A 26,447-nucleotide genomic window follows, 5' to 3' on the forward strand; every position below is an offset into this window, starting at 1 on the left:
CTGTCGCCCAGGCTGGAGTGCAGTGGCATGATCTCGGCTCACTGCAGCCTCTGCCTCCCGGGTTTCAGTGATTCTCCTGCCTCAGCCTCCCAAGTAGCTGGGATTACAGACACCCGCCACCACACCCGGCTAATTTTTTTGTATTTTTAGTAGAGACGGGGTTTCACCATGTTGGCCAGTCCAGTCTCGAACTCCTGACCTCAGGTGATCTGCCTGCCTCAGCCTCCCAAAGTGCTGGGATTTCGGGCGTGAGCCACTGCACCCAGACTATTTTTTCTTTTAATAGAAATGGAGTCTTACTATGTTGCCCAGGCTGGTCTTGAACTCCTGGGCTCAAGCAATCCTCCCACCTCAGCTTCCCAAAGTGGCCATAGAGGTTTGATAAGAATATCATTCCAGCAATAGGAATACAGGATGGATTAGAGCCACAAGGATGTCCGTAGGACATTTGCTAGAGTGCCTGGGCCAGGACATTTACTTAGTTTTTCTCACAAAGGTGTCTGTCACCCATGGCTGATTTCTGAAATGAATCCACAAGCCAGGAACATTTGTCTAAATACTTTAATTAAATGCATTGTAATATGAAAGGCAGAGTGTAAATAAAGTGTTCATGTTTACTAAGAAAACAGACTAAGATATTCCAGGTAGCTGAACACACTTTGATAATAAAATCTGAAACAGCTTCTTGGTTTTCATTCTATTTAAAATATTTATGTAGTTAAAAAAATAATTGACTATTTATTTTCTATCTAAATGCAGGAAATGCTGAGACATTTTAAATGAGCAGAGATTGAACATACATAAATAAGCGTCCTGTTTCAGCTACGGAATTATAATACTTCCAAGCTGTTCCATTCATACCTCAGCAAACAACCAGTCCAATTCAATTTAGAGAAGAATGCCAGCCTCAAATTCAATTTATTTAATATTTAAGTTTTGTGAAAGTGCTGAGTTAAAGGAGTTATCTCAGAGAAATTAAAACACTGCTAATCTCAATTAAAAATCAATTTTCTTTCCAGGACAATTCTTGGGAACCTCAAGAATCTCTTGCTTTATATCATAAGGAGTATACATTCAAGAACTGATATCTAAAAGAATAAGTACATTCGTATAAAAAAGATTCCTTATAAAATAGGATCTCACAGATAAGGTGCTGTTGAAGCATTTCGCCATTTACTGAAAAGCAATGTGTTTATTAGCATATCTGAAATACTTGCTAATGGTGGAAGCATTCTCTATGCTTTGATCTTAGACTATGTGGTACAAATATACAAACAGTAAATGGAGACGAAGGAAAAATAACTGCCTAAACTCGCAGAGTTCCCCCATTTAAAAAATGTTTACCAGTGAAATGATGTCTGCACAAGATTGTTTTATTGCAGCATTATTTTTAACAGCATAAGATTGGAAACAACGCAAATGCCCATCAATGGGAGAGTCGTTTAAATGTTATCATGCATCCATACAACAAACTAGATTGCCGTCATGAAAAAATAAGCATGCTCTTTAAGGATAGGGAACAATCTCCAAAGTAAATTAAGTGAAAAATAACAGTGGCTCTAATATGTGTTACCACTTCTGTTAAAATTTAAAAGGAAGGGAAGAAGCAGTTACATATTTCCTTGTATAAGCATAAAATAACTCTGAAATGATACAGGAGAAACTGTTAACAGTGGTTGCTTCCAGAGAGGGAACCAAGGAAGCTGGGTACTGGGGTAGGATGAAGAATTTTTATTGGATGTCCTTTTGTACCCATGTAAATATGTTATTGCCTTTAAAATACATTTTAAAAGCTTTTTTTTAAAAAAAAATAGGGTAAAATAATAAGGTCAATCATCACTATATTCAATGTGATGATTACCCAGATCAGGTGACAAGCCATCAACTAGACAAATCTGTTTCTGACTCTGGGGTTTGGAAATGCTTAGACCAGCCTGGGGACTCCCACATTCTTTCATTTTTCCACAGTGGAAATGAATGTTGTTTTTAGTGGATGGACAAATACATACAGACATTTGCAAACTTTCAAAGGCCTCTGAGCAGCTCACATTTTCCTGCAATTTTATATAAAATGGTCAGGACCTATTGGAATTCCAGGTCCTTTATGTTCACTGTTGCAGGTGGAAACAAATGGCCTAATACTAGAATACTAGATTTTATTTTTAATCACTCACTCCCCCAAGAGCCATTCGGTATGCAAATAAAATCCTCTTGATAAATATTCATTCCCTGAATGACCCTTTTTTCTTTTTTTTTTTTTTTGTCTGAATCATAAAAGCAACATGACACGATCTGGAAAGCTTTAGGGAATGTAAGTGCTGTCATCAGCTGGGAGATTTCATTTTCTAGGATTAATTGAAGTTGCTGCCACCATCTCTACAGCGAGAGTGTCAAAAGTGAGTAACGGACTGATCCCTGCTGGCGAATGGGGTTTCTCAGGATGACAGGCAGAGGATGCTCCTACTGGGCTGTCCCTCCTGGCAGAGGCAGAAACACTAGCAGCCCCTGGCCAGTAAGTCCATTTCCCTTCTATCTGTTCTGAGATAATGGCATTGCACTGGAATTGAATAGAGTCTGGGGAAGATAAGCACTAACTACCTTAATGGGCATCTAGCCCCCTACTGTGATTGCCCGCAAAGGAAAACAGCATCCCAAGCTCAGCTCAGAACGGTGGCAATTCTCAACTGAACAGCTCGGCTGCCCTCCTTTCTTTGTTTTTTTGTTTGTGTACGTTGTTGTTGTTTGCTTTTGTTTTTGCTGCTGTTTTGTAGAGATGGGGTCTCAACATGTTGCCCAGGCTGATCTTGAACTCCTGGTCTCAAACAATCCTCCCATCTCAGCTTCCCAAACTGCTGGGATTGCAGATGTGAACCACTGTGCAGGGCTATCTTTTAGTTTTTTTGAGACAGGGTCTCACTGTCCAGCTCACTGCAGCCAGAAACTCCTGGGCTCAAGCCATCCTCCTGCCTCAACCTCTCCAGTAGCTGGGACTACAGGTGCACACCATCACGCCTGGCTATTGTTTTTTTGTTTGTTTTTGTTTTTGTTTGAGATGGGGTCTCGCTATGTTGCCCAGTCTGCTCTCCAACTCTTGGCCTCCAGTGATCCTCCTGCTTCGGCTTCCCAAAGCACTGGGATTATAGGCATGAGCCACCATGCCCGGCAGTGAAGTATTTTCTAACCTTGAAATGTGTTAGACAAATTCCTGAGGGGAAACCCCACACATTCAATAACACTTTACTTTTTCAACAAAGCTTCCCATGTATTGGAGCCTCATTTTATCCCTCACCCATGAACTTTAAAAGTGGAAAATCATTTTGTTCTTAAAAAGAGGAGGAAAATCATTTTGTTCTTAAAAAGAGGAACAGTCAGGAAAAGGTAGGGCTCTCAAATGATAGTGAGAGCTCAGGGACTCGAACACTTGATGCAACTTGTCGAGCTCAGGCCCAGCCCTGCGAGGAGCTGAGTCGGGGCTGGCGTGCTGGCGGGGCGGTCAGAGCTGCAGCCACTGAGGCCACGACTACGGAAAAGCATCTCCTCTTGGGCCGTGGGAGAAGATGGGGCGCTGGGGCGCAGGGGCGCAGCGGCGCTAGGGACACACCTGCTGGAACTGCGCGCGGGATCCGCCTCACCCCATCTTACTTCGCCTTCTCCTCCCTTTCCTCCGGCATCTCCACCGACAGGATCTGCTCTCCCGGCTCCGGGCCCGGGCTCATGCAGATCCTCACCGAGTGCTCTTCGGGCTCGGTCGGCCCCTCCTCCTCTCCCTCCGGCCTCCCAAGGGAGGCAGGCGGTGGAGAGCTCGGTGGAGACCCCGGGGGCTCGGGGGGCATCCGGGGCGCGGGTGGGTCAGTGGCGGCCTCCTTTGGGTGCGTGTGCTGGTCTGGGGCGGCGGAGCCTTCCTCTCCCTTGACGTCTTGCGAGCTCTTGGCCTGGAATCCAGAAAGGGTGACTCGTGAGGCACAGACTCTCGGAGGGGTCTTGGAAGGGTCTTGGACACCTCCCTGTTCCAGCCTTTTTGGACCCCCAAAGAGGACAGCGGAACACACAGCGGGTGAAATCTAGTGGGTGGGGTGGAGCCGCATCGGGGTTATTTAGGAGAAACAAAATACATTATGGGGAAGTGTACAGATTAAAAGTCCCGGTTGGATTTCGTGGAAAGTCTTGGGATGTCTTAGATCTAGGCTGTGGGGCTGGAAGCTGGGATGAGGCTGTTGTTTCAAGTTCAGGGCCCCTCCCCCGAGCTATTGAAGCAAGCCAGGCAGTGACTCTGAGGGACTACCCGCAAGGCCTCTGCAAAGGCTGAACCAACCATCTGTTACCAGGGGTGGGCACTCCTGGAGTGGATGAGAAAAACTCCAAGCAAACAGGGTAAAAAGTGATGAAGGGAGAGGCTGCTGGGGCTGGGCCCCCTTTCTGGGAAGTCTCAAAGGTTGAGATCCTCAGGAATACCCTGGGGCTGGGTACCCCTGGTATTGGGCTGCGCTGACCCCATGTGTGGGGACCTGATGGATACCTCCAGCCTCCAGCCTGTGCTGCCTCCCACAAACGATGGCCATGGTCTTCGCATCAGTAGGGGACTGGGTAATTAAATCAAGCCTTTGTGGATACCTGTGGCCGCTCCCACTCTGCCTGACCCCATCTCTGCACAGAAGGAAACTGGAGAGGGAGCAGCCCCCAGAGGAGGCCAGGATGGTCCTCAGCTGCCCAAGATCCGTGTGAAGTGGTGTTTGTGAGTTTCAAGTGACAGCAGTCAATGTGCTTGTGCAGAGAGACCTGCGCCATTTGCTCAAGTCATAGGATATTGAAGGAAAGGAGGAATGGAGAGGGGGCAGCCAAAATGCTCCAAGAACCCAAGGCCTCTCTTGGGACATGCTTCTCCCTCTGTCTCAGTGTTTCCCTATGTTTTGGTGCCCCTGTCCCACCCTCCCCTGTCCACCCTACACTCTATTTTTTTGGTCTTTCTTTCTTTCCTTCTTTCCTTCTTTCCTTCCTTTTTTCCTTCCTTCCTTCCTTCTTTCCTTCCTTCCTTTCTCTCTCTCTCTCTCTTTCTTTCTTTCTTTCTTAGACGGAGTCTTGCTCTGCCACCCGGGATGGAGTGCAGTGGTGTGATCTCAGCTCACTGCAACCTCTGCCTCCCAGGTTCAAGCGATTTTTCTGCCTCAGCCTCCCGAGTAGCTGGGATTACAGGTGTGTGCCACCATGCCTGGCTAAGGTTTTGTATCTTTAGTAGAGATGGGGTTTTACATGTTGGTTAGGCTGGTCTTGAACTCCTGACCTCAAGTGATCTGCCCACCTTGGCCTCCCAAAGTGCTGGGATGACAGGGGTGAGCCACCTGCGCCCAGCCCACCCTAAACTCTTGACAACGCATTTCCAGGGCAGGATGCTTAGATGGTGAGCATCGTGGAACTTCCTGAAGCATGGTGCTATGGCTGGAATCAGCAGCTCATGGGAAGTTAGAAAAGTGCTTTGCTGTGTTCAACATGCTTTTCTAAAAGGCCTCCACGGTAATCCTGCCTGATCTTTATGACCTCATGAGGCAACCCTCAGTAATCCAAGTCTCGGAAAGCTTGAGGGGCTTCCTGGGTCATGGAGCTAGTGGGTGACAGAGCTGGGATTTGGATTTGTGTCTCTGAATGTCTAGTTAAGAGCTCCCTGTACTCTGCCATTCTGCCCTGGTTGTTCTGATTTGGAAGGGAAGTGCCTTTTAATGGAACGCTCATGCAAATTTAATTCCCATCTTAAAGCCTCCTTGCTGAAGAGCTACCGCTTAGGAGCCACAAGCGCACCCCAGCTGAAGCTCTTGGTGTACTGGGAGCACCCTTGGAGTTCCTGTCTAGTCAGCCCTCACAGCAGCCAGCACTGAAGACCCCCACTTGCCAGCTCCACCTTGACCTTGACAGTTTGTGAGCCAGGCAATCACATCTTTCCTCAGTCTGGGGCCATTGGTGGCTGTATCTGGAGAATGTCTTGGTACCCCAAATGGCTTTGATGTCACTCACCAGACTTCTACTGTCAAACAACATCTGGATGGGTCTCCTGGACTCTGACACCAGGCTGGATTGAGACTGAGTTCACTGGGCTCCTTTGAACTCTGCTGTGTAGACTGTTAAGCCCAGTCTGCCTAACCCCAGTCCCTCTCCAGATCCCCAACAGACTTCCTAAAGGACAGCCGTGAACAGACATAATTAATGTAATCATTCCACTTGGTGTTCTTGGCTTTGGTCACAGAAAAAAGTCCCAGAACTAATTTTAATGTCCCCCATAGATTTATGGGGATGGGGACATTTGGCATTTTGCCTGTGTGAGAGGTTTTTACTTTCAAATTTTTATTTTTCATTTTTTGAGACAGGGTCTCACTCTGTCACCCAGGCTGGAGTGCAATGGTACAATCATAGCTCACTGCAGTCTCGACTTCCTGGGCTCAAGTGATGCTCCCAACTCAGCCTCCCAAGTAGCTAGGACCACAGGCATGTGCCACTAAGCCTGGCTAATTAAAAACAAAAAAAGAAAAAATTTGTAGAGACAAGTTCTCGCTATGTTGCCCAGGCTGGTCTTGAAATCCTGGCCTGAAGAGATCCTCCTGCCTTGGCCTCCCAAAGTGCTGGGATTACAAGTGTGAGCTACCATGCCTGACCCAAATATCTTAAATTGTCACCAACACAGTATTAAATATGAGGACACACTGTCTTCTGGGGACAGACATTTGCTTCTCATACCCTCTCCTCTAACCTCTGCAACAGTATCAAGACTGCCTTTTAGAGATCCTGCTCCCAGCCTACTCTCAGTCCAGGGGCGGGTATGTGACCCAGGCCTCTTTAGAGCACCACAGTGCCCTGGCCACACCGAATGGCTCAAGAATTGGCATGTGACCCAATTCTGTCCAATGACAGTGAGTCCTGGAACTTTTGCTAGAATCCCTGGGAAAGAGGTGCTTTCTTTCTGTTGGAGTTGCTATGCCAGGAGGATGTCATCCTAGACAGAACTCTTGAGAACCCGTCTGGAGATAAAACCATCACTGAATAAAGCAGAGAGGACACAATGGGAAAACTCGTCCTGTTGGCATCTTTCGGGCTTTTGGATCCAGGCTTGCCTGAACTTTTCGATTACTTGACCCCTAATTCCCATTTTTCTCAAGCTAATTTGAGCTTGCACTCTGTCACTGGTAACCAAATGAGCCCTGACTGATAGAAAAAGGAGGGGGAAGACCCTAAAACTAAATGTGTGGCCCACTCTTGGAGACCCCTTGGCCTTCTCCCTGACACATATTGAAATGGACGTGGTGGCTGGGTTCCCAACCACATTACCTGTTCCACCAACTCTTGCTGCTTTGCAGCTGCCTCCAGCGCGGCCAGTTCTTTGAGCCGGGCCCGGAGGTGAGCAAGTTTGCCGCCTTTTGCCCCCTTGCCACCCATCTTTCCTGTCATAGCGAGGGCAGCGTTGAAGAGCTTTGGGGTGCCCGCCCGGGGCGGAAGGATCAGCACGCTCTTCTCCTCCTTGGGCTTATTGTTGTTTCTCAGCATGCGCCTGGAAGAAAGCAGCATCCATTTACATCACAGATGCACTCTGGGGGAAAAGAAAGACTCGCTTGTGCAGCCTCCTTTAAGCTGGAGCTGTGTAGCGGTGGTGATTTTGGCTAGTGATTGTAGAGAGTTTTTTCTGGGCCAAGCGTCGTGTTAAGTACTTTATGCATTGCATCTCATTGAAGGATCAGAACAACTGTAATGAGGTGGGTCTTACTGTCTGTTGTACCTTAGAGATGAGGAAAATGACGCTCAGAGAGGTTGAATAACTTGTCTGAGGTCACACAGCTACGAAATTCTTCTCTTTCCTTCCTTTCTGTCTCTCTGTCTCTCCTCTCTCTTCTGTCTTCTCTCCTCTCTCCTCTTCTCTTCCTCTCTCTCTCTCTCTCTCTCTCTGTCTCTGTCTCTCTCTCTCTCTCACAGGGTCTGGCTCTGTCGCCCAGGCAGGAATGTAGTGGCGTGATCATGGCTTACTGCAGCCTTGACCTCCATGGCTCAAGCAATCCTCCCACCTGAGTAGCTGGAACTACAGGTATGCACCACCACAATTTTTTATCTTTTTGTCGAGACAGGGTTTCACCATGTTGCCCAGGCTGGTCTCAAACTCCTGGGCTCAAGCGATCTACCCGCCTTGGCCTCCCAAAGTGTTGAAATTACAGGTGTGAGGCACCGCGCCTGGCCTCTTTCTTTTTTTTAACCAGCAGAAGAGTTAGGAAATCCTGAAGGACACTTTCACATAGGGAATTGGGAATAAGATGCCCAGGTGGAAAAGGAACCAAAGCTCTTTCCTTCTTCTGCTTCACTGTCACCTCCCCCTCATCACCATCACAATTATCAGCACTTATTGAGTGTCTATATATGCCAGGCCCTCTGCTCCATCCTTTGCAGGCACCCTTCAGTGGCCCCTATTACCCCCTTCCTGGTGTTCACGCCTCTGTGTGGTCCCCTTCCCTTGAGGATGGGTGGGGTACGTGTCTTGCTTTTAAACAATCGAATACAACAAGGGCTATCACTGGTGGAATATGTCACACAGGATTGTGATCTCTGTCTTGCAAGGGGACTCTCCCTTGCTGACTTTATTTATTTTTTATTTGATTTTTATTTTAAGTAATAGAGACGGGGTCTCCCTATGTTGCTCAGGCTGGTCTTGAACTCCTGGGCTCAAGCAATCCTCCTGCCATGGCCTCGCAAAGTGCTGGGATTACAGGCACGAGCCACAGTGCCCGGCCTCCCTTGATGACTTTGATGTAGGGAGCAGCCAGCTGTGTTGGAGAAGGCCCACATGGCAAGGACCTGAGGCCAGCCACCGGCCAATTGCTAGTGGGAGCTGGGGCCCCAGTCCTACAACCCCAAGGAACTGAATTACACCAACAACCATGTGATCCTGGAAGTGGGTCCTTCCCCCATCCAGACTTGAGATGAGAGCCTGCTCTGGAAGACATCTTGATGACAATCTTGCAGAGGACCTAGCTAAGCCGTGTCCGGACTTCTAACCCACAGAAACTGAGATCGCAAATGTGTGATTTTAAACAGCTAAATTTGTGGTAATACTGTTATGCTAATACATACTCTCTCATTTAAGTCTCACAACAATCCCCATAAGTAGGTCTTATTATTCATCCTTATTTCCAAATGAGGGTATAGAAGTTCAGAGGGGGTGAGTAACTTTCCCAAGGCCACACAGCTAAGAAGCGGCAAAGCTAGAATTCAAACCCACACTTCTGACCCCAGTGCCCCAGATATTAATGATTACAAAGCGACATTACATCATTATCTTCCTGGGCACTGACAAATACCCCTGTGACATGGAAAGGGCTGAGATTTTGTGCCTCTGACAGTTGGGGAAATTGAGGCTCAGAGCAGGGGGAGTGACATGCCCAAGGTTACCAGGAAGTGGCAGAAGCAGAATTGCCACCCACATCTAATGGCATGTACCACCCTGTTTCTCTAGATAAGGGTAGATTTTCCATCAAAGAGAGCCCTAGCTTTTTACCGGCAATTTTTCACACTACAAACATGCGGTGAGCAGTTTGTCTCAAGAACAAATGAATTCTGCCTGCAACCAGCGGGCCTAGACAATGAATTGGCAAATTCATTCATCGAGGCTCCAGCAAAACTTGTTTGTTTAAAAATGAGGCCATTACTGGCTGCTTATCTAATCAGAGGCAATGGGTTTAAATTGTGCATGTTGATATTAATTGCCCAAGATTTGCATTTCTAGCTGGAGATCCCCCAGGAGAACACAAACATGATAATTCACCAGACGCCTCTGACACGCGCCAGCTCGGCACTGTCCCCCATGTTATTTGAGTCCATAATTCATGATGTGACAGCCCACAGGAAGGCTGAGGGTGCTGTGAAAATGAACTATCTTTTTCTTTCTAACAAAATAACTATTTATAGGACCTTTGCTGATTGCTAATAGCTGTCTCTGTTTGGAAACATTGAGCTGGCTTCTGGGGCATTTCCAGATTAGGGAAATTTGTCCTCATTTTCTGATGATGTACGCTTCCCTGTAGCTGAGATTGAGCAATCAGCCTGGAGCAAGTGACCTACATAAGACCCCTTCATCCTCTTTCTTGGAGTAGTCAAGCCGGAGATCTCAGCACTTCACTTCTTTGGGGACCCAGGTCCCCCATCTGCAAAGCAGGGAGCTTGGACAGAATCCCACACGTGGCCCTCACCAACTCAGATGTCCCCGGGACTATGGTTCTCAGACGGTGTATCTCCCCTGATGAGCAGAGCTCATACACAATCCCCTGCCTCTCTGGTCAAGCTGGCCTGGCCAGCAAACAACCACTCTGATGACTCATGGCTGAGACCCCCACTCCCACGCCCCCCCATGTTGCTGTGAGGCCTGTTAGCCCCATTCCTTCGCCTGGCTGCCTCCCACCCACACCTCAGCCTTCTCAGTGTGGACACAGGTGCACAGGCACTGTCAGGAATGGGGGCCTCTGCGCGGCTCTTGGGAGGTGCCTTTGGGGTCCCATCTGATTTGCCAAACTCTTGCCTAACCCACCCAGCAGGATGGGTAACAGCTAAAAGCATGCCTTTCCTGAGCTTTGCTCCTCCTGGTGGGGGTGGGGGCAAGAAGAGAGGGTGGGGAGACCTGGTACCAGTTTTCAGTCATAAGCAGTTGAATCGCGTGATTTGTAGTAATTATGTCCTATAAGATCTCTGCAAACACTGAATTAGCAAAAATGGAAACATTGTTCCTAGGGGAAATACAAGGCTAGATTCCTACAAATCTCCCATCACAACATTCATCAACCATAATACATAAACTTGGCCAGGCGTGGTGGCTCACACACAGTCCCAGAACACTGGGAGGCCAAGGCGGGAGATTTCTTGAGCCCAGGAGTTCGAGGCTGCAGTGAGCTATGATCGTGTCACTGCAGTCCAGCCTGGGTGAAAGAGCACGACCCTGTCTCTAAAATTAATAATAATAAACTTGTCTTATGTGTGTTTCTTTTTAAAGACATTATTATTATTATTATTATTATTTTGAGACAGAGTCTCACTTTGTTGCCCAGGCTGCATTACAGCGGTGTGATCTTGGCTCACTGCAACCTCTGCCTCCCAGGGTCAAGCCATTCTCCTGCCTCAGCCTCCCGGGTAGCTGGGATTATAGGTGCCCATGACCACGCCTGGCTAATTTTTGTATTTTTAGTAGAGATGGGATTTCACCATGTTGGCCAGGCTGATCTTGAACTCCTGACCTCAGGTGATCCGCCCGACTCAGCCTCCCAAAGTGCTGGGATTACAGGCATGAGCCACTGTGCCAGCTAAAGACATCTTATTAAATATAGATTATTGTTTTATTAACATTGAACGCACAGCCAACAGCACTGTAATTCATGCCTGAATGATGCTTATCTAACACATATTTTCTGTGTAAGGCACATTGTAGACTTCTTGTGCTTAGGAACACGAGACGGCACTTCAGCACTATGCTGGGGGGTCATTTTAAACAGTGCAATCGCCAACAAAAAGCACAAAAATGCAAAAAAAAAAAAAAAAGAGTAGCATTAAATGGACCATAAAAAGACACCTCTTCGCAGTACAAGAGCTAAAACCACAAGACAGAACTGGGACTTCAGCGGGGAGTGTGCACTTGGGGTGACTCAAGTATTTTGCTGCTCTGGGCATGTCCTTGAATGACCACAAAAGCCTATTAGTATTGATCTTGGCATTACGAGTCCATTTCAGTGAGGAGGCAAATTTGCAAATATGGAGTCCATGAATCACAAGGGTCCACTCTACCTCCCTGTCCCTGGGGAGAGGAGGCACTGGCACGCACCACTGATGTGGTGGGGAACGTGGGGAGATTTTCTGGGAGAAATTCAGATAGACTGGGTTTTGGAAGGGCCCAGTGGGTCCCTTGAGAGCAACCAGGTAAGGTGAGTTTGGGGGCAGCTTCCTTCCCCAGGGGACCTCAGTGTCTTGTGTGCATGAGGCTTGGACATCAACACTACATCCTTTCACCTCGAAGCTGCCAAAGGGCTCCTGTGAAAACCTAAGGCACTTCAAGTCACTCCTCTGTGTAAAACTCTCCATGGCTCCCATCTTCCTCTGAGGTCCGACCCAATCTCTTCCCCTAGACTCCTCTGATCCCATACCAAGCTATGCTAATTTTCTTGCTGTTGTGCCACCCACACACTAAGCCTGCTCCTCCCCAGGGCCTCTGCACATGCTGTTCCCTCTTCCCAGAATGCTGTACCCAGCCATCAGTCCCCCAGCTCACTCCTTTGCTTTGTGCAGGTCTCGTTGAAATGCCACCTGCTCAGAGCAGCTTCCCCAACCAGCTTATCTCAGGCAGCTCTCCATCACTTCCCGCTCCTCCCGTGGCTTTGTGTTTCCTCATAGCCAGACACATCACATCATCACTCATCTTTCCATTGCCAGTTCCCTGACTAGAATGTGAGTTTTGTTTGGTCCCTCCTGTGTCCCCAGAATTCAGCACTGTGTACTCGATACATCACTGTGCTGTAGGAATGGATGCTGGTGAGTTTCTTCCCTTTATTATGACAGCTCTCTGTGCAGTTTATTTATGGTGTCATTGTATAGAATGAAGGGGAAAATAAGAATGTGTGATACAAGACAAGGAGGAAAACCCAGATATGGGGATTAAAAAGGTTTCACCCAATTGAAAAATTATAGGGTGAATTTGATGGCTACAGAGGAACAATTGCTTATTTATCTGAGAGACAGGGTCTTGCTCTGTCACCCAGGCTGGAGTGCAGTGGCACGATCATAACTCACTGTAACCTTAAATATTTGGGCTGAAATGATCCTCCTGCCTCAGCCTCCTAAAGTGCTGGGATTACAATCATGCGCCATTGCGCCCGGCCTGAAGTGATCATTATTAACATGCACTGAGCTCTCTTGTATGACAGGCACCCCACCAGAGACATTCCTGCACACTATTTAATTTTCACAGCAGCAGGCCAGGCACAGTGGCTCACACCTGTAACCCCAGCACTTTGGGAGGCCAAGGCGGGCAGATCGCCTGAGGTCAGGAGTCCCAGACCAGCCTGGTCAACATGGTGAAACCCCGTCTCTACTTAAAATACAAAAATTAGCCGGGTGTGGTGGCATGTGCCTGCAGTCCCAGCTATTGGGGTGGCTGAGGCAGGAGAATCGAATTGTTTGAACCCAGGAGGCAGAGGTTACAGTGAGCCAGGATTGCGCCACTGCACTCCAGCCTTGGCGACAAAGCAAGACTCCATCTCAAAAAAACAAAAAAAATTTACAGCAGCAAAGTAGGGGTTATGACCTTTATTTTACATAAGAGACAACTGAGACCAGAAAAGTTAAACAACTTCCTCAAAGTCACACAGCCAGCACCTCACATGGAAGGGATCTGAGCCCCACCAGCCTCCCAGACCTATTGTGGGGTTCCTGACACGCTACGTTGCCTGTCGCTCAATTTGAAACCTGATCTTAAGGGTTTGAAAACAAAAACTGGCTTTTCTAAAAAGAATGACCTGTTCCCCAACAATGCAAAATACAGATGCACAAGGTTATTCGTTGCACCACTGTTTGTAATTGCAAAATTGTAGAAATACCCTAAATGTCCATTTACAGGAATGTTCTGCCACTGTGGAAAGGAATGAGGAAGCTGACTCTGCACTGATAGACAATGATTTCCAGGTTTTGTCGTCATGTGGAAACAAAGCAAAGTACAAGAATCTACAGCATGCCATATTTTGTGTAAGAAAGAAGAAGAAATAAGAAAATGTTTGGGCTGGGTGTGGTGGCTCACACCTGTAATCCCAGAATTTTGGGAGGCAGAAGCAGGCAGATCACCTGAGGTCAGAAGTTCAAGACAAGCCTGGCCAACATGGCAAAGCCCCATCTCTACTAAAAATACAAAAATTAGCTGGGAATGGTGGCAGATGCCTGTAATCCCAGCTACTCAGGAGGCTGAGTCAGGAGAATCGCCTGAACCCGGGAGGTGGAGGTTGCAGTGCGCCAAGACCTAACCACTGCACTCCAGCCCAGGCTACAGAATGAGACTTCATCTCAAAAAAGAAAAAAAGAAAATGTTTGTGGACTTGTCTATTTTCACAAAAGTAAGCAGAGGAAAGAAAAGGCAGAAATTGATGCGACGAGTCACGTAATAATGGGAGTTGCAGTCAGGGGGCAACGGGGACAGGGAGAGTTGGGACGCTTTTCTGAGTGCCCCATTTTGCAGAGTGTTGACCTTCAGGAACATGTTAATGTTCTACATACTTAAGAAAAAGTCAACAAAGATCAGGGTGTCAGGAGCCCTAAATGGAATGTAAACTGAAACAAGTGAACCTACCTGTATTTCAAATGAATAAAGTAACCACATTAAAGGGTAGGGGAGGAGGAAGAGAAGGACTCCAGATAACTTTGAACATAACACTTCCATCATATATACTCGGGCTAAACACAAAAGAACTGCATCCAGTACTGAACTCTACCTAGAAGATGTACTTTTTGTTTTTACAGTGACATGGGCTGGAAATTCTGAAATGAACTTCCCTGTATTGCTCAGTGTTGGAGAAGAGATTTACAAGTATGAAAAGGGAGAATATTAGAATGAATTCTAATATGTGGTGGCAGGGCATGGTGGCTCACACCTGTAATCCCAGCAACTTTTGGAGGCCGAGGCATGCGGATCACCTGAGGTCAGGAGTTTGAGACCAGTCTAGCCAACATGGTGAAACCCCATCTCTGCTGAAAATACAAAAATTAGCCAGGTGTGGTGGCACACGCCTGTAATTCCAGCAGAGGTTGCAGTGAGCTGAGATGGCGCCACTGCACTCCAGCCTGGGTGACAAGAGTGAAACTCCATCTCAAAAAAAAAAAGAATGAATTCTGTGGTGCTGGATTGAAATTGTTTTATAGATAATCAGTAGAATACACAGAAAAATTGAAGTTGGCATATACATGTATATGTGTGTGTATGTATTTTATATATACATAATAGATTATATATGTATTTTATATATATATATATTTGTACTTATACATCTTGGTGTGTATGTGGGTGTGTTTCTTGGTTCTGTCTGCTGCAGAGGCCTAGTAGCACTCCAGTAGCAATGACTGCTCCTAGGACTCAGATCGCAGTTTCTAAAAACCATCCCCCAGTAAAAGGAATCAAGGCTCCTTGGAGAAATGGCCATTTCCAGGATACTGCAAGGGAAGTACAAGATGAACCAGGGCATCTGGTTGTGGCTTACTGCTCCTTGAGTAAGCAAGGAAGTGCTAAAATATGACAGGGATATCACGAAAGTCACAAATGAGCCACCTTGAAAAAGTGCCCACTAGCCAAACTGGACCAATTTGAGCATCAAAATGATTGTTAACAGAGTATTCATGGAATCAAGTAAATCCATGCCTATATACATTGAGAAATGAATAAACAAATGGGAGAGAAGAGAAAGCTCTTCCACACAGCTGACTGCCAGCTAATAATCAAGGAGGGAGTGGAGTTACAAAATTTCCATTTTACAACTATCATAGCAATCTCTTTGTAACTATCATAGGGAGGAACCATCAAAGGATGCTAAAAGCAGTGGGTAAAAGTTTGACGGGGAACAGGATATCCTCATAGTCTGAAGGTGACTACCCACTAATGACTTAGGAATTAGGTTTAAGGGAAAATAGGTTTACAATACAGAAACCTTAACCAAGTAATCAAAGTAAAAATCATCGATATTGGGAGTAAATGTCATTGTGCGCCTCTCGATACATTTGCTGCAGAAACGACTCACTTCTGAGTTCTTCCTGCCAAAAATGCACACTCTAATGGTAATCACGAGAAAACATCAGACAAACCCCAACTGAGGGGCATTCTATAAAATAATTGGCCTGTATGGGCTGGGTGCAATGGCTCACGCCTGTAATCCCAGCACTTTGGGAGGCCGAGGGGGGTGGATCACGATGTCAGGAGTTTGAGACCAGCCTGACCAAAATGGTGAAACCTCGTCTCTACTAAAAATACAAAAATTAGCTGGGCGTGGTGGTGTGCACCTGTAATCCCAGCTATTCAGGAGGCTGAGGCAGGAGAATTGCTTGAATCCAGGAGGCAGAGGTTGCAGTGAGCCAAGATTGTGCCACGGCACTCCAGCCTGGGTGACAGAGCAAGACTCTGTCTCAAAATAAATAAATAAATAAATAAATAAATAAATAAATAAATAAATAAAATAACTGGCCTATATGCTTAAAAGAAGTCCAAGTCACTAAAGGTTGGAAGAGCCTGAGGAACTATCCCAGATCAAGGAATACTAAGAATACTCTGCACCTTAATTGCAATATGGGATCCTAGACTTGATTCAGGAATGGAAAAGAAGAAAAGGTACAAAGGATACTCTTAAAGAATTAGCAAAATCTGAAGATGGATTGTGAATGAGATAATAGTGTTGTTTCAATACGAAATTTCCTTATTTTAATGAAGGTACTAGGCCAGGCACAGTGGCTCACACCTGTAATCCCAGCACTTTGGGAGGCCAGAGCAGATCATGTGAGCCCAGGAGTTTGATACCAGCCTAGGCAACATAGTGAGACCCCAGCTCTAGAAAAAATTTTAAAAATTAGCCGGGAATGGTGGTACATGCCTATAGTCCCAGCTACATGGGAGGCTGAGGCAGGAGGATCACTTGAACCTAGGAGGTTGAGACTGTAGTGAGTCATGATCACTCCACTGCACTCCAGCCTGGGTGACAGAGCAAGATGTCATCTCAAAAACAAACAAACAAACAAAAAGAAAGGTACTGTGGTTATGTAAGAGAAATTCATTGTCCTTAGCAATTTTTTATTAAATGAAAGAAAAGTTACATACCTGGCTTTCTTCCGGAGTAACTTCTGAGACTCAGGATAATGCACCAAAATCTCATTCAGGTCCTTCTTATCCAGGATGAAGAGGTTGGTAAACCCGTGGGCCACCACGTTGGCTGTGCGCCGGTTCCCGCCCCCAACAGCCAGCAAGCTGGGGCAGAGAAGGGAGGAAGGAGGCCCTTCAGAGACTGCGGTTTTGGTCACATTCAGATCTTCATTTCCCATGTGTGGAGGACAGTGGTGGCCCCACACAGATGAGAACCTTCCCCCGCCCCCACCCCCGCATACATCAGCAGGTGCCAGTGCTGCATCTACCAAGCCGTAGACACTCGCACTGCCCGCTGGCCGCCTTCTTTCCCAGCCCTTGCCCCAGGCCCCTCACTTTACCCCAGCTGCCTCTGACCTTATTTCTCCAAACACAGATCCAGCTTTCAGTGTCACCAGCACAGATTTCCCATCAGGGCCGCCCAAGACCTGCACTTGCCCTGCCTGGATGATGTACATCTCACGGCCGATCTCCCCCTGAAACAGAGAAGTGACAAGTCCCTCTGTCCATCCCCCGAAGTCACCAGAGAAGCAGCCAGGGCTGGATCCAGAGGCTGGAGGTCCGGCAAGGAGGAACCTAGGCACTGGGGTCCAGCCCTACCACCACAACTTGGGGTGTTGTGTGGGGGCAGTCACTTCCCTCTCAGGCCTCAGTCTCCCCATCTGTAGACTTGGAGGAGTAACTACCCCATGCCCTCCGTAACTGACAGGGTTGCAGTGGGGGAGTTAGTGATGTCATGGAATGGGAAGTGCCAGCTAACCTGGGAGGTGCAGGTATAATGGAATTCTGCAAATTTCCAGTTAGACTCACTGATGGAGGCAGGGCAAATCAGATAGCAGCTCCCACCATCAAATGATGTCTACACCTGGCACATCTCAGGGGCTCGGGAAGAATTTGCTAACTGCAACAGGAATGGGAACAACAATAACGATAATATGCAACAGGAATGGGAACAACAATAACGATAATATTCAAATTGCCTCTTTTTTTTTGAGATGGAGTCTCTCTCTGTCGCCCAGGCTGGAGTGCAGTGGCATGATCTCAGCTCACTGCAACCTCTGCCTCCTGGGTTCAAGCAATTCCTGTGCTTCAGCCTCCCAAACAGCTGCGATTACAGGCATCATGCTTCAGCCTCCCGAGTAGCTGGGATTACAAGCATGTGCCACCACACCCGGCTAATTTTTGTATTTTTAGTAGAGACAGGGTTTTGCCACGTTGGCCAGGCTGGTCTCGAACTCCTGGCCTCAAGTGATCTGCCTGCCTTAGCCTCCCAAAGTGCTGGGATTACAGGCATGAGCCACTGTGCCCAGCCCCAAATTGCTTTATGCAGTGTACTACTTATCCTCAACAACCCTCGGAGTCGAGATCACTCTTTCTCCAAGAGCTGGGATCTGAACCCAGACAGTCTGGTTCCAAAGTTCATGGTTGCTATGGGTTGAATTATGTACTCCCTCCCAAATTCATATATTGAAATCCTCATCCCCGCATCTCAGAATGTGACCTTATTTGGGAATAGGGTCATTGCAGATGTAATTCCTAAAGATGAGGTCCTTCTAGACCTAATCCAATATGACTGGTGTCCTAAAAAAAGGGAAATGTGGACACAAAGACAAGCATAGAGACAAGAGGATGTGAGGAGACACACAAAAAAACTAGATGACCACCTACAAGCTGAGGAGAGAGGCCACCCAGCTTGTGGTGGAGTTGCACACTGTCCCGCGGCAGCCTGGAAAATGAATAAAATGGCCTTAATCCCAAGTTAAACCGAATGCATGCATGAATGAATAGCTTGCTTTGGACTGCAATTAGAAACACCTAGTCTGCCACGCGCCTTCCAATCCTCATGCCTTCACCGGCCCTTGTCCTGGCCAGCTACCTGTGAGTCACATGTGTTTAAAAGGGGAAGAGGAGGTCTACAGAAAATAATAATAATAATAATAATTAAAAAGGGGGCCGGGTGCAGTGGCTCATACCTGTAATCCCAGTACTTTGGGAGGCCGAGGCGGGCACATCACCTGAGGTCAGGAGTTCGAGACCAGCCTAGCCAACATGGCAAAACCCTGTCTTGACTAAAAATAAAAAAATGAGCCGGGCATGGTGGCATATGCCTGTAATCCCAGCTACTTGGGAGGCTGAGGTAGGTGAAATGCTTGAACCCAGGAGGCGGAGGTTGCAGTGAGCCGAGATAGTGCCACTGCACTCCACCCTGGGAGAGAGAGTGGGACTTGGTCTCAAATAAACAAACAAACAAACAAATAAATAAATAAGGGGTGGGGGGAGTGACCAAGGACAGTAACTGTCACACTTTTGACTTATTTGACAAAAATTTCCTGTGCATTTCACACATGCATGACCCCCTTAACAAAAAGGAAGAGAGGTTTGCCTCCATGTTTCTGTTTAGTTTGACAAGAGTGAAAGGGTGAAGGGACCCTCACCTCACTAACCAGTCCCCGGGTGTCTCAGAGAGATCGCTGCCGAGCAAAACCAGGCAGCAGAGGGCGCCCTTCACACGTGCTCACCAAGTGCTCAATTTAATTTGCAATCACAGACTCTAGATTCACTTTTTCTCATTTAAAGCAAACTCTGCATCACCCACGAAGACAACAGCAACAGTACTGGCAGCTGCTGTGTGCCAGGAACAATGTTAAGCTCTGTATGCACATCTTATTTAGCCCTCACAACCACCCCATGAGGGAGGTACTATCAACATCCCCCACTTTATCCATAAGATGAGCAGGACTCAGAGAGGGCAAGCCACTTGCCCAAGGCTGCACAGCCAGGAAGTGGCTCCAATGTCAGGCAGGCCACTCTATTGCTCCCAAACCCCTCTTTGCCCCTAAGGTTGCAGCTTTAAATTCTCAGCTCTCTGAAGCATCCTTTTCCCCTCTTCACCCCGGCTCTCTGCTTCCAGAAATTTTACTGCTGCACAGCATATAACCTGGAGACAGGGACTTTCTTGGGGACGGGGGTTCCCAAGTCTTGCAGAGCCTGCTTGGGTAATGTTTCCCCCCGTATGCTTATTAACGGCTTATTATTAACTTATTAACGGCTCTGTGCAAGAGGACTGAAACCTGGGTTCCTGACCCCTCCTGTCACTCACCAAGTGACCTTGGTCTCACCTTGAACCCCAAGGACAGGGAGCAGAAAGGGCTCTAGACATTGTCAGGACCCAGGATTCAACTCCAGATGTTTTCTGGGATCAGAGGGTGAAGCTGAGCAGGGAGGGGGTTCTAGGGTGGGGCAGTGGGGAGTGGTGGGGGCTGTGGCATCAGGAAGGGACACGATGTCCCCCTTTGGGGCAACCTTTCCTCCACCCCAGCTGCCTCTTGCCATTTGGGAAAGTGGACCCAGCGCTGGCAGATTTTCTGTTTTCAGCCAGAAATCTGAATTTTTATACAAAATCTCCAAATTTTTAAAGGTTGGGGACCAATTCAACATTTTTTAAAAATTAGAAAAAAAAACCCCACAGAATACCTGTGTGCTGGATCTTACCCAAAGGCCACCAGTTTGCAACCTCTGACCTAAGCCCATCCCTTCTCCTGCCCCATTTTCCTGATGGGAAGATGGAGACCCCAGAAGCAGTTCCAGCTACACAGTCAAGGCCCTGCCTCTCTTCAGGCTCCACAGTTTCCCTTTCTGTAAGGTGGGGTAGGGGGGGGTCTTTGTCCTGGCCCCCATGGTCCTGTGTCAATGGAGCTGAGAAAATGCTTTGCAAAGCCCAAGGCACATGTGTGTTGACTGCATAGAGTTGGCAAAGCCTCCTAATCCGCTCCTGCTCTTGGGTGTGGTCAGGTCACTGCAGCATGAAGCCGCAGACGCTCTTCTCCCTCCCCAACAATCTCGCTCTGCCCTGGGCTGGCAGGCACCCCTCCAGCTCAGTTCCTTGAAAGCCAGGGGGATGGTGAACCCCAGATCCCGTGGTGGCTGCTGGGCCAGCTCACCTTCTTGCACACATAGTCGTTGGGCAGGTAGACAACAGAGCGAAGCCTCTTCAGCATGTCAAAGATCATCTGCCGGTCACAGCCCTGTCCCGGTGAGGAAGGGAAAGGAACTTTTTAGAGAAGATTGGGCTTGGAGCCTCCCACAGCCCTGAGCGTGAGGGCACCAAAAGGTGTACCTGAAAGAGTGCGACTTTGCTAACGATGTTGTAGTTCACGTCGATGGCGAGGTCCAGCCGCATCTTGTCTGGAAGCTGCACCATCAGCTCTGACTCATCTGTGAACAAGGCCTGGCAAGGGTCAGAGGCAAGGCCGGGCCCCACCCCAGACATACATACGGGCCAAGTGCCCACCTACCGGCTCACCAGGGCACACCATTACCCTGCCGCATGGAACCACTCTAGATTTGTAGTGCACCCTCTCTCACCTCCAGTCATTTGCCAATACCGTTTCTTCTGCCAGGAGCACCCCTGTGCATTTCCCAAACTCCTACTCATTCTTCAGAACCCAGCACTAATATCACCTCCTCCAGGAAGCCTTCCCTGCCTTCCCTTGACATCCCCCACTCAGCTACTATGTTAGTAGCCCCTGCGCTGTTGCAATTAATGGTCACCTGTGTTCCCACTTCCCTGGAAGGACAACATCAGCAAGAACTAAAGTCTCTGGAGCACTTCTATGAGCCAGGCACCTGTTTCTGTTGTTGTTGTTGTTGTTGTTGTTGTTGTTGTTGTTGTTTTGTTGTTGTTGTTGTTTTAGACGGTCTCGCTCTGTCACCCAGGCTGGAGTGCAGTGGCGTGATTTTGGTTCACTGCAACCTCCACCTCCCTAGTACAAGTGATCCTCCTGCCTCAGCTTCCCGAGTTGCTGGGACTACAGGTGTCCACCACCATGCTGGCTAATTTTTTGTATTTTTAGTAGAAACAGGGTTTCGCCATGTTGGCCAGGCTGGTCTCAAACTCCTGACCTCATTTGATCCACCCACCTGAGCCTCCCAAAGTGCTGGGATTACAGGAGTGAGCCACCGCACCCAGCCAAGCCAGGCACTTTTTAATAGAATGTTTTATAAAGATTATCTTAGTTTTAGTTTTTATTAAAATAAAATTTTTAAAATACTTTGAACCCTGAAAAGCTAAAAAAGTTTTTTTTCTTTTAGAGACAAGGTCTCACTATGTTGCCCAAGTTGGTCTGAAAACTCCTAGGCTCAAGCAGTCCACCTGCCTCAGCCTCCCAAAGTGCTGGGATTACAGGCATGAGCCACTGCACAGGGACTTATTTTTACTTTTCTGAGACAGGGTCTTGTTCTGTCACTCAGGCTAGAGTGCAGTGCAGTGGCACAATCACAACTCACTGCAGCCTCAACTTCCTCAGGCTCAAGCGATCCTCCAGCCTCAGCCTCCTGAGTAGCTGGGACTCACAGGGACGCACCAACATGCCCAGCTAAATTTTTTGACTTTTTGTAGAGATGGGGTTTTGCCATGTAGCCCAGGCTGGTCTTGAACTCCTGGGCTCAAGTGATCCTCCCGCCTCAGCCTCCCAAAGTGCTGGGATTAAAGGCAAAACTATTTTACTAAATCCCCTAAGCAACCCAAGAGGTGCCCTACTATAATATCGACTTTATAGATGAGCAAATGGCAGTGACATGCCCGTAGTCTTGTAGCTCGGGGGATAAACTCAGGACCCCAACCTGGCTGTGGAGCTCTAGAGCTGCCCCAGGAGATCCAGGGCTAAGCCTGCTGCACCCATCATGGGGTGTGCAATGCCCTGAGAGAAAGCGAGGAGAGAGGAGAGAGAGAGGGAAGGAGGGAGAGAGAGGAAGGGAGGGAGGAAGGGACAGAAAGTCCTTCTTCCTTTTTTTTTTTTTTTTCTTTTCAATTTAAACTGCTCTTCGGCCTCACACCTGTAATCCCAGCACTTTGGGAGCCCGAGGCTGGCTAATCACCTGAGGTCAGGAGTCCAAGACCAGCCTGGCCAACATGGTGAAACCTCGTCTCTACTAATAATATAAAAATGAGCCAGGCATGGTGGCACATGCCTGTAATCCCAGCTATTTGGGAGGCTGAGGTAGGAGAATCGCTTGAACCCGGGAGATGGAGGTTGCAGTGAGCCGAGATTGCTCCACTGCACTCCAGCCTGGGTGACAGAACAAGACTCCACGTCAAATAAATAAATAAATAAACAAACACACAAACAAACTACACTTCGCTCTTGGATGGGGATGCATTTCAAGGTGGGTAAAGTGAGGGGGGCAGACACACAGAAGACAAGCCCCCCGTCTCCAGGGATCTCATGACAGCCCTGCTAGAGGCACTTCAGGGGCCCCACTGGGCCCCTCTCACACCAATGTTGGGGACACAGCCAAGAGAGGCCCCAGTACTCGGGACCTCAGAGACACAGAGGACGAGGGAGGCGCCCCGAAGGCAGGGCACCAGGCACCAGGCGACAGGAGTTGGCTGGGAGCTGGTGGCTGCCAGGGCGTGACCATCTTACCCAGCATGCCTTGCGAGTGCCAGGTGTACTCGTACCAGGTCTTGACGCGGTTCTGCACGGACTTGGGGATCTTGTAGAAGTTCATGTACTTCACCGTGCTGTCCATGCAGCTGCGGTAGTAGGTCTGTCCCGCGGTGGCGGCCCCTACCACATCTCTCATCTGGGGGGAAAGGTTATGGGAGGTCAAAGAAGCCACTGGGTCATTGGGGGTGGGGGCTATTCCATGGATTTGGGATGTGTCACTTCACACAGACCACGGGCATGTGCTCCTGGCAGGGCGTTGGGAGGGGGGTAGGCAGATGTCCTCACACAGAGAAAGTTTTACTGACGGGAAGTTCTGCCTCCAGCATGGATTTGGGGAAGAGGAAGGGAGGGAGACTGCCAGCCCCTTGGTGGCCTCAGGTCCCTGGGACCACACCATGGGGGAAAGCTCCTTGGGCTGGGCTGATTCTGGTACAATACAGTTCCTCGGTGACGGCGGCCACTTTGTCTGACTCCATGCTGGAGGAAATAGGAAGCCAGTGTGCTGTTCCTCGGGGCGGGGCCCTTCAAATATAAATTTGAGAACCTCTGACTGTCACCTCATGTCTTGACCAGAATGTAAGATGCTGCTCCGGCACACCAGAAACACCAGGGGTTTCTCCCTCGGTCTCCGCAGAAAACCATTCAGCCCAGTGCACCCAGAGGAACTGACATTTCAAATGATAATGACCTCAGAGAGGGAATAGGGCCGAGTTCACCACCACCCCCTTCACCGTGCAGGGACCAGTGCTCCAGGCTCCTGACTCTCAGTCTAGTGCTCTTTCCCAGGCTTAATCCAAAAGCAACGGGCACAGAGGGTGACATTTCTGGCAACAGTGGGAGGGGGCCCTGCAGTCAGGTGGGGTGGGAAGCTGGGCTGGTGCCCCGATACCTGTCCGATCATCACAGAGAAAGCAAAGACGCCCGTGAAATAATTCAGCAGCTGGAAGACAATTTCAAAGAGTGTCTTGGGGTCAGGCAGCCCCCCGATGGTGATGAGGGTCTTCACAGCAAAGTAGTAACAGCGAATATAACTGGAGAGAGAGGAGAAAGGGAACATGGGTCATCACAGGCCCCACTCTGCTGCCCCTGAGCAGTCTGGCTCAGACGCCTCTGATAGATGCATGTTGTGCAAAAGACAGAAACCCTTTACAGCTCATCTGTGCAAGGAAAACCACCTCCTGCACGTGTAGAGCACGTTGCCATTTGCAGAGCAGGTTCACAAATGCTATCGGGTATGGTCGTGTCTCTAGAGACATGTTGCCATCCCCATTTACAGATGTGGAAACTGAGGCTCCAGGGGATTTCCAGGAAGAGTTGGCAGGAGGCTAGACCAGGGTCTTCCAACTCCTAATGACTGCGCTCCCTCAACTTCCTTCAGTGTTCCTTCAATTTTCAGTCTTTTCATTTGCTATCTCCTGCCATATTGGCTTATGAAAAGCAAAAGCAACATCAAGTTTGGACGATATCTTGAGGATGACTTTTTCTGACCCACCCCTCCCCGGCCCATCCATTTTCCAGATAGTGAAACTGAGGCCCCCAAAGGGAAAGGGCACACCCATGGTCACTAGTTGGTAAGTACAAGAGCTGGGCGCTGTCTGCTTCTCTAAGATGTCATCCACCAGCAGTAACCCTCTGACGTCGGCTTGTGAACCTTCTGGAAGGGAGGTATGGGGGAGGGTGTCCTACTGTGTGGTAAAAGGCATAGGAAATGCCCCAAGTGCTCCAGTCTGAATGTGTCCCCTGAAATTCAGGCATTGGAAACTTAATTCCCAATGCAATGGTGTCAGGAGCTAGGGCCTTTGGGCGCCGTTTAGGCTGCGAGGGCTTTGCCCTCATGAATAGATTAAAGCTGTTACAAAAGGTTCTGGTGGAGGGTTTCCACTTCCTTTGGCCCTTCTGCCTTCTTCCATACGAGGACAGCATTCCTCTCCTCTAGTGGACACTGTGGCCTTCAAGACACTGTCTTGGAAGCAGAGAGCAGCCCTCACCAGATGCCAGCACCTTGATCTTGGACTTCCCAGCTTCCAGCACAGTGAAAAATAAGTTTCTGTTCTTTATAAGTTACCCAGTCTCATGTATTTTACTACAGCAGCTCAAAAGGCATGAAGACACCAAGCTTGTGTGTGATTATCACAGAGCAGCAAGGGTCTCTCTGACACCTGTCCACACCTCAGGCTGAGCCCTCCCCTGGGTTAGCAAAGGTGAGGTCAGAAGGGCCTAGAGACTGGGCAGTCCCTGCCGGCTTTCCTGCAGCAGCTATTTATGCAGTGTCCTAGATAGAACATGGGCTCTGGACCAGGCTGGCTGGGCTCAGCCATTCGGCTCAGCCACCTTCTGGCTGCATAACTTGGACAAATTTCTCTCTGTCTCTCCAAGCCTCAGTTTCCTTCTCCATAAGATGGGGATGGCAATAGAATGTCCCTTACAGAAGACCATGAAGACAAAATGAGGTGCTAGAAGAAGCCTGGCACGTGGTGGACTCTCAGCAAGGGAGCTGTCAAAGCCTTCACAGCCACTGTTGCCTGCCCTGGGGAACTGAACAGATTCGCCCATATCCTCAAGAAGCTCGTGGTCCAGTGAGGGCACAGGCAGGTAACGTGCAATGCGTGCAGGAAGGAGGAAGCAGAGGTTGCTGGGGAGTGTGGTAGGGGCTCTGCCTCTGATAACTGCGGGGCCTTGGGCAGGGCTGCGGGCCGCCCTGCACCTCCACATCACCTGTTGCCTCCAAGTTTCAGAACCCAAAACGGGCCTGTCAAGCCCCCGTCATACTCGTTCTGGCCATCAGAGGGCGCGCGAAGCAGCGTTTAGCAGGACGGAGCAGCACCCTCAACTCTGCAGACCCCTCGGCTGCCCAGGAGCTGGGTGCTTATGCCGCTGGGCCACCAACAGAGAGAGGACATAGGCGCGATGTCCACAAAGCTCTGGCTTTACCCCAAACCCTTCCTAGCTGGAGGAATCTTCCAATGACATGCCACATCTTAGGGGCCTCCCTGAAGTCTCCTTGTCCTCCACGCTATTGGGTCTGTGGGGACCCTCTGTGCTTCAGGATGGGCAGAACTGCGGCAGGAGAGCACTGGGGCGGGATGCAGGGCCTAGCATTTGTAGGAGCTCGGGACCCT

General features: G+C 48.7%; 1 protein-coding gene across 1 annotated transcript in view; it reads right to left on the minus strand.

Annotated features, from left to right (window-relative positions):
* Nucleotides 1–764: 764 nt before the first annotated feature.
* The window catches only part of CNGB1 (cyclic nucleotide gated channel subunit beta 1), an 89,812-nt gene continuing 64,129 nt past the window's right edge, over nucleotides 765–26,447 (minus strand). The window contains exons 25-32 of the mRNA XM_019011603.4: nucleotides 24,218–24,359; nucleotides 23,305–23,464; nucleotides 20,997–21,094; nucleotides 20,821–20,904; nucleotides 17,237–17,355; nucleotides 16,838–16,984; nucleotides 7,309–7,528; nucleotides 765–3,932 (exon numbers count right to left, since the gene is read on the minus strand). Coding sequence (XP_018867148.4) covers nucleotides 3,639–3,932; nucleotides 7,309–7,528; nucleotides 16,838–16,984; nucleotides 17,237–17,355; nucleotides 20,821–20,904; nucleotides 20,997–21,094; nucleotides 23,305–23,464; nucleotides 24,218–24,359 — 1,264 coding nt within the window. The 3' untranslated portion in view covers nucleotides 765–3,638. The remainder of the gene's footprint in view (nucleotides 3,933–7,308; nucleotides 7,529–16,837; nucleotides 16,985–17,236; nucleotides 17,356–20,820; nucleotides 20,905–20,996; nucleotides 21,095–23,304; nucleotides 23,465–24,217; nucleotides 24,360–26,447) is intronic.

Source organism: Gorilla gorilla, chromosome 18 (assembly GCF_029281585.2).
Source record: "Gorilla gorilla gorilla isolate KB3781 chromosome 18, NHGRI_mGorGor1-v2.1_pri, whole genome shotgun sequence".
Classification (NCBI taxonomy): Eukaryota; Metazoa; Chordata; class Mammalia; order Primates; family Hominidae; genus Gorilla; species Gorilla gorilla.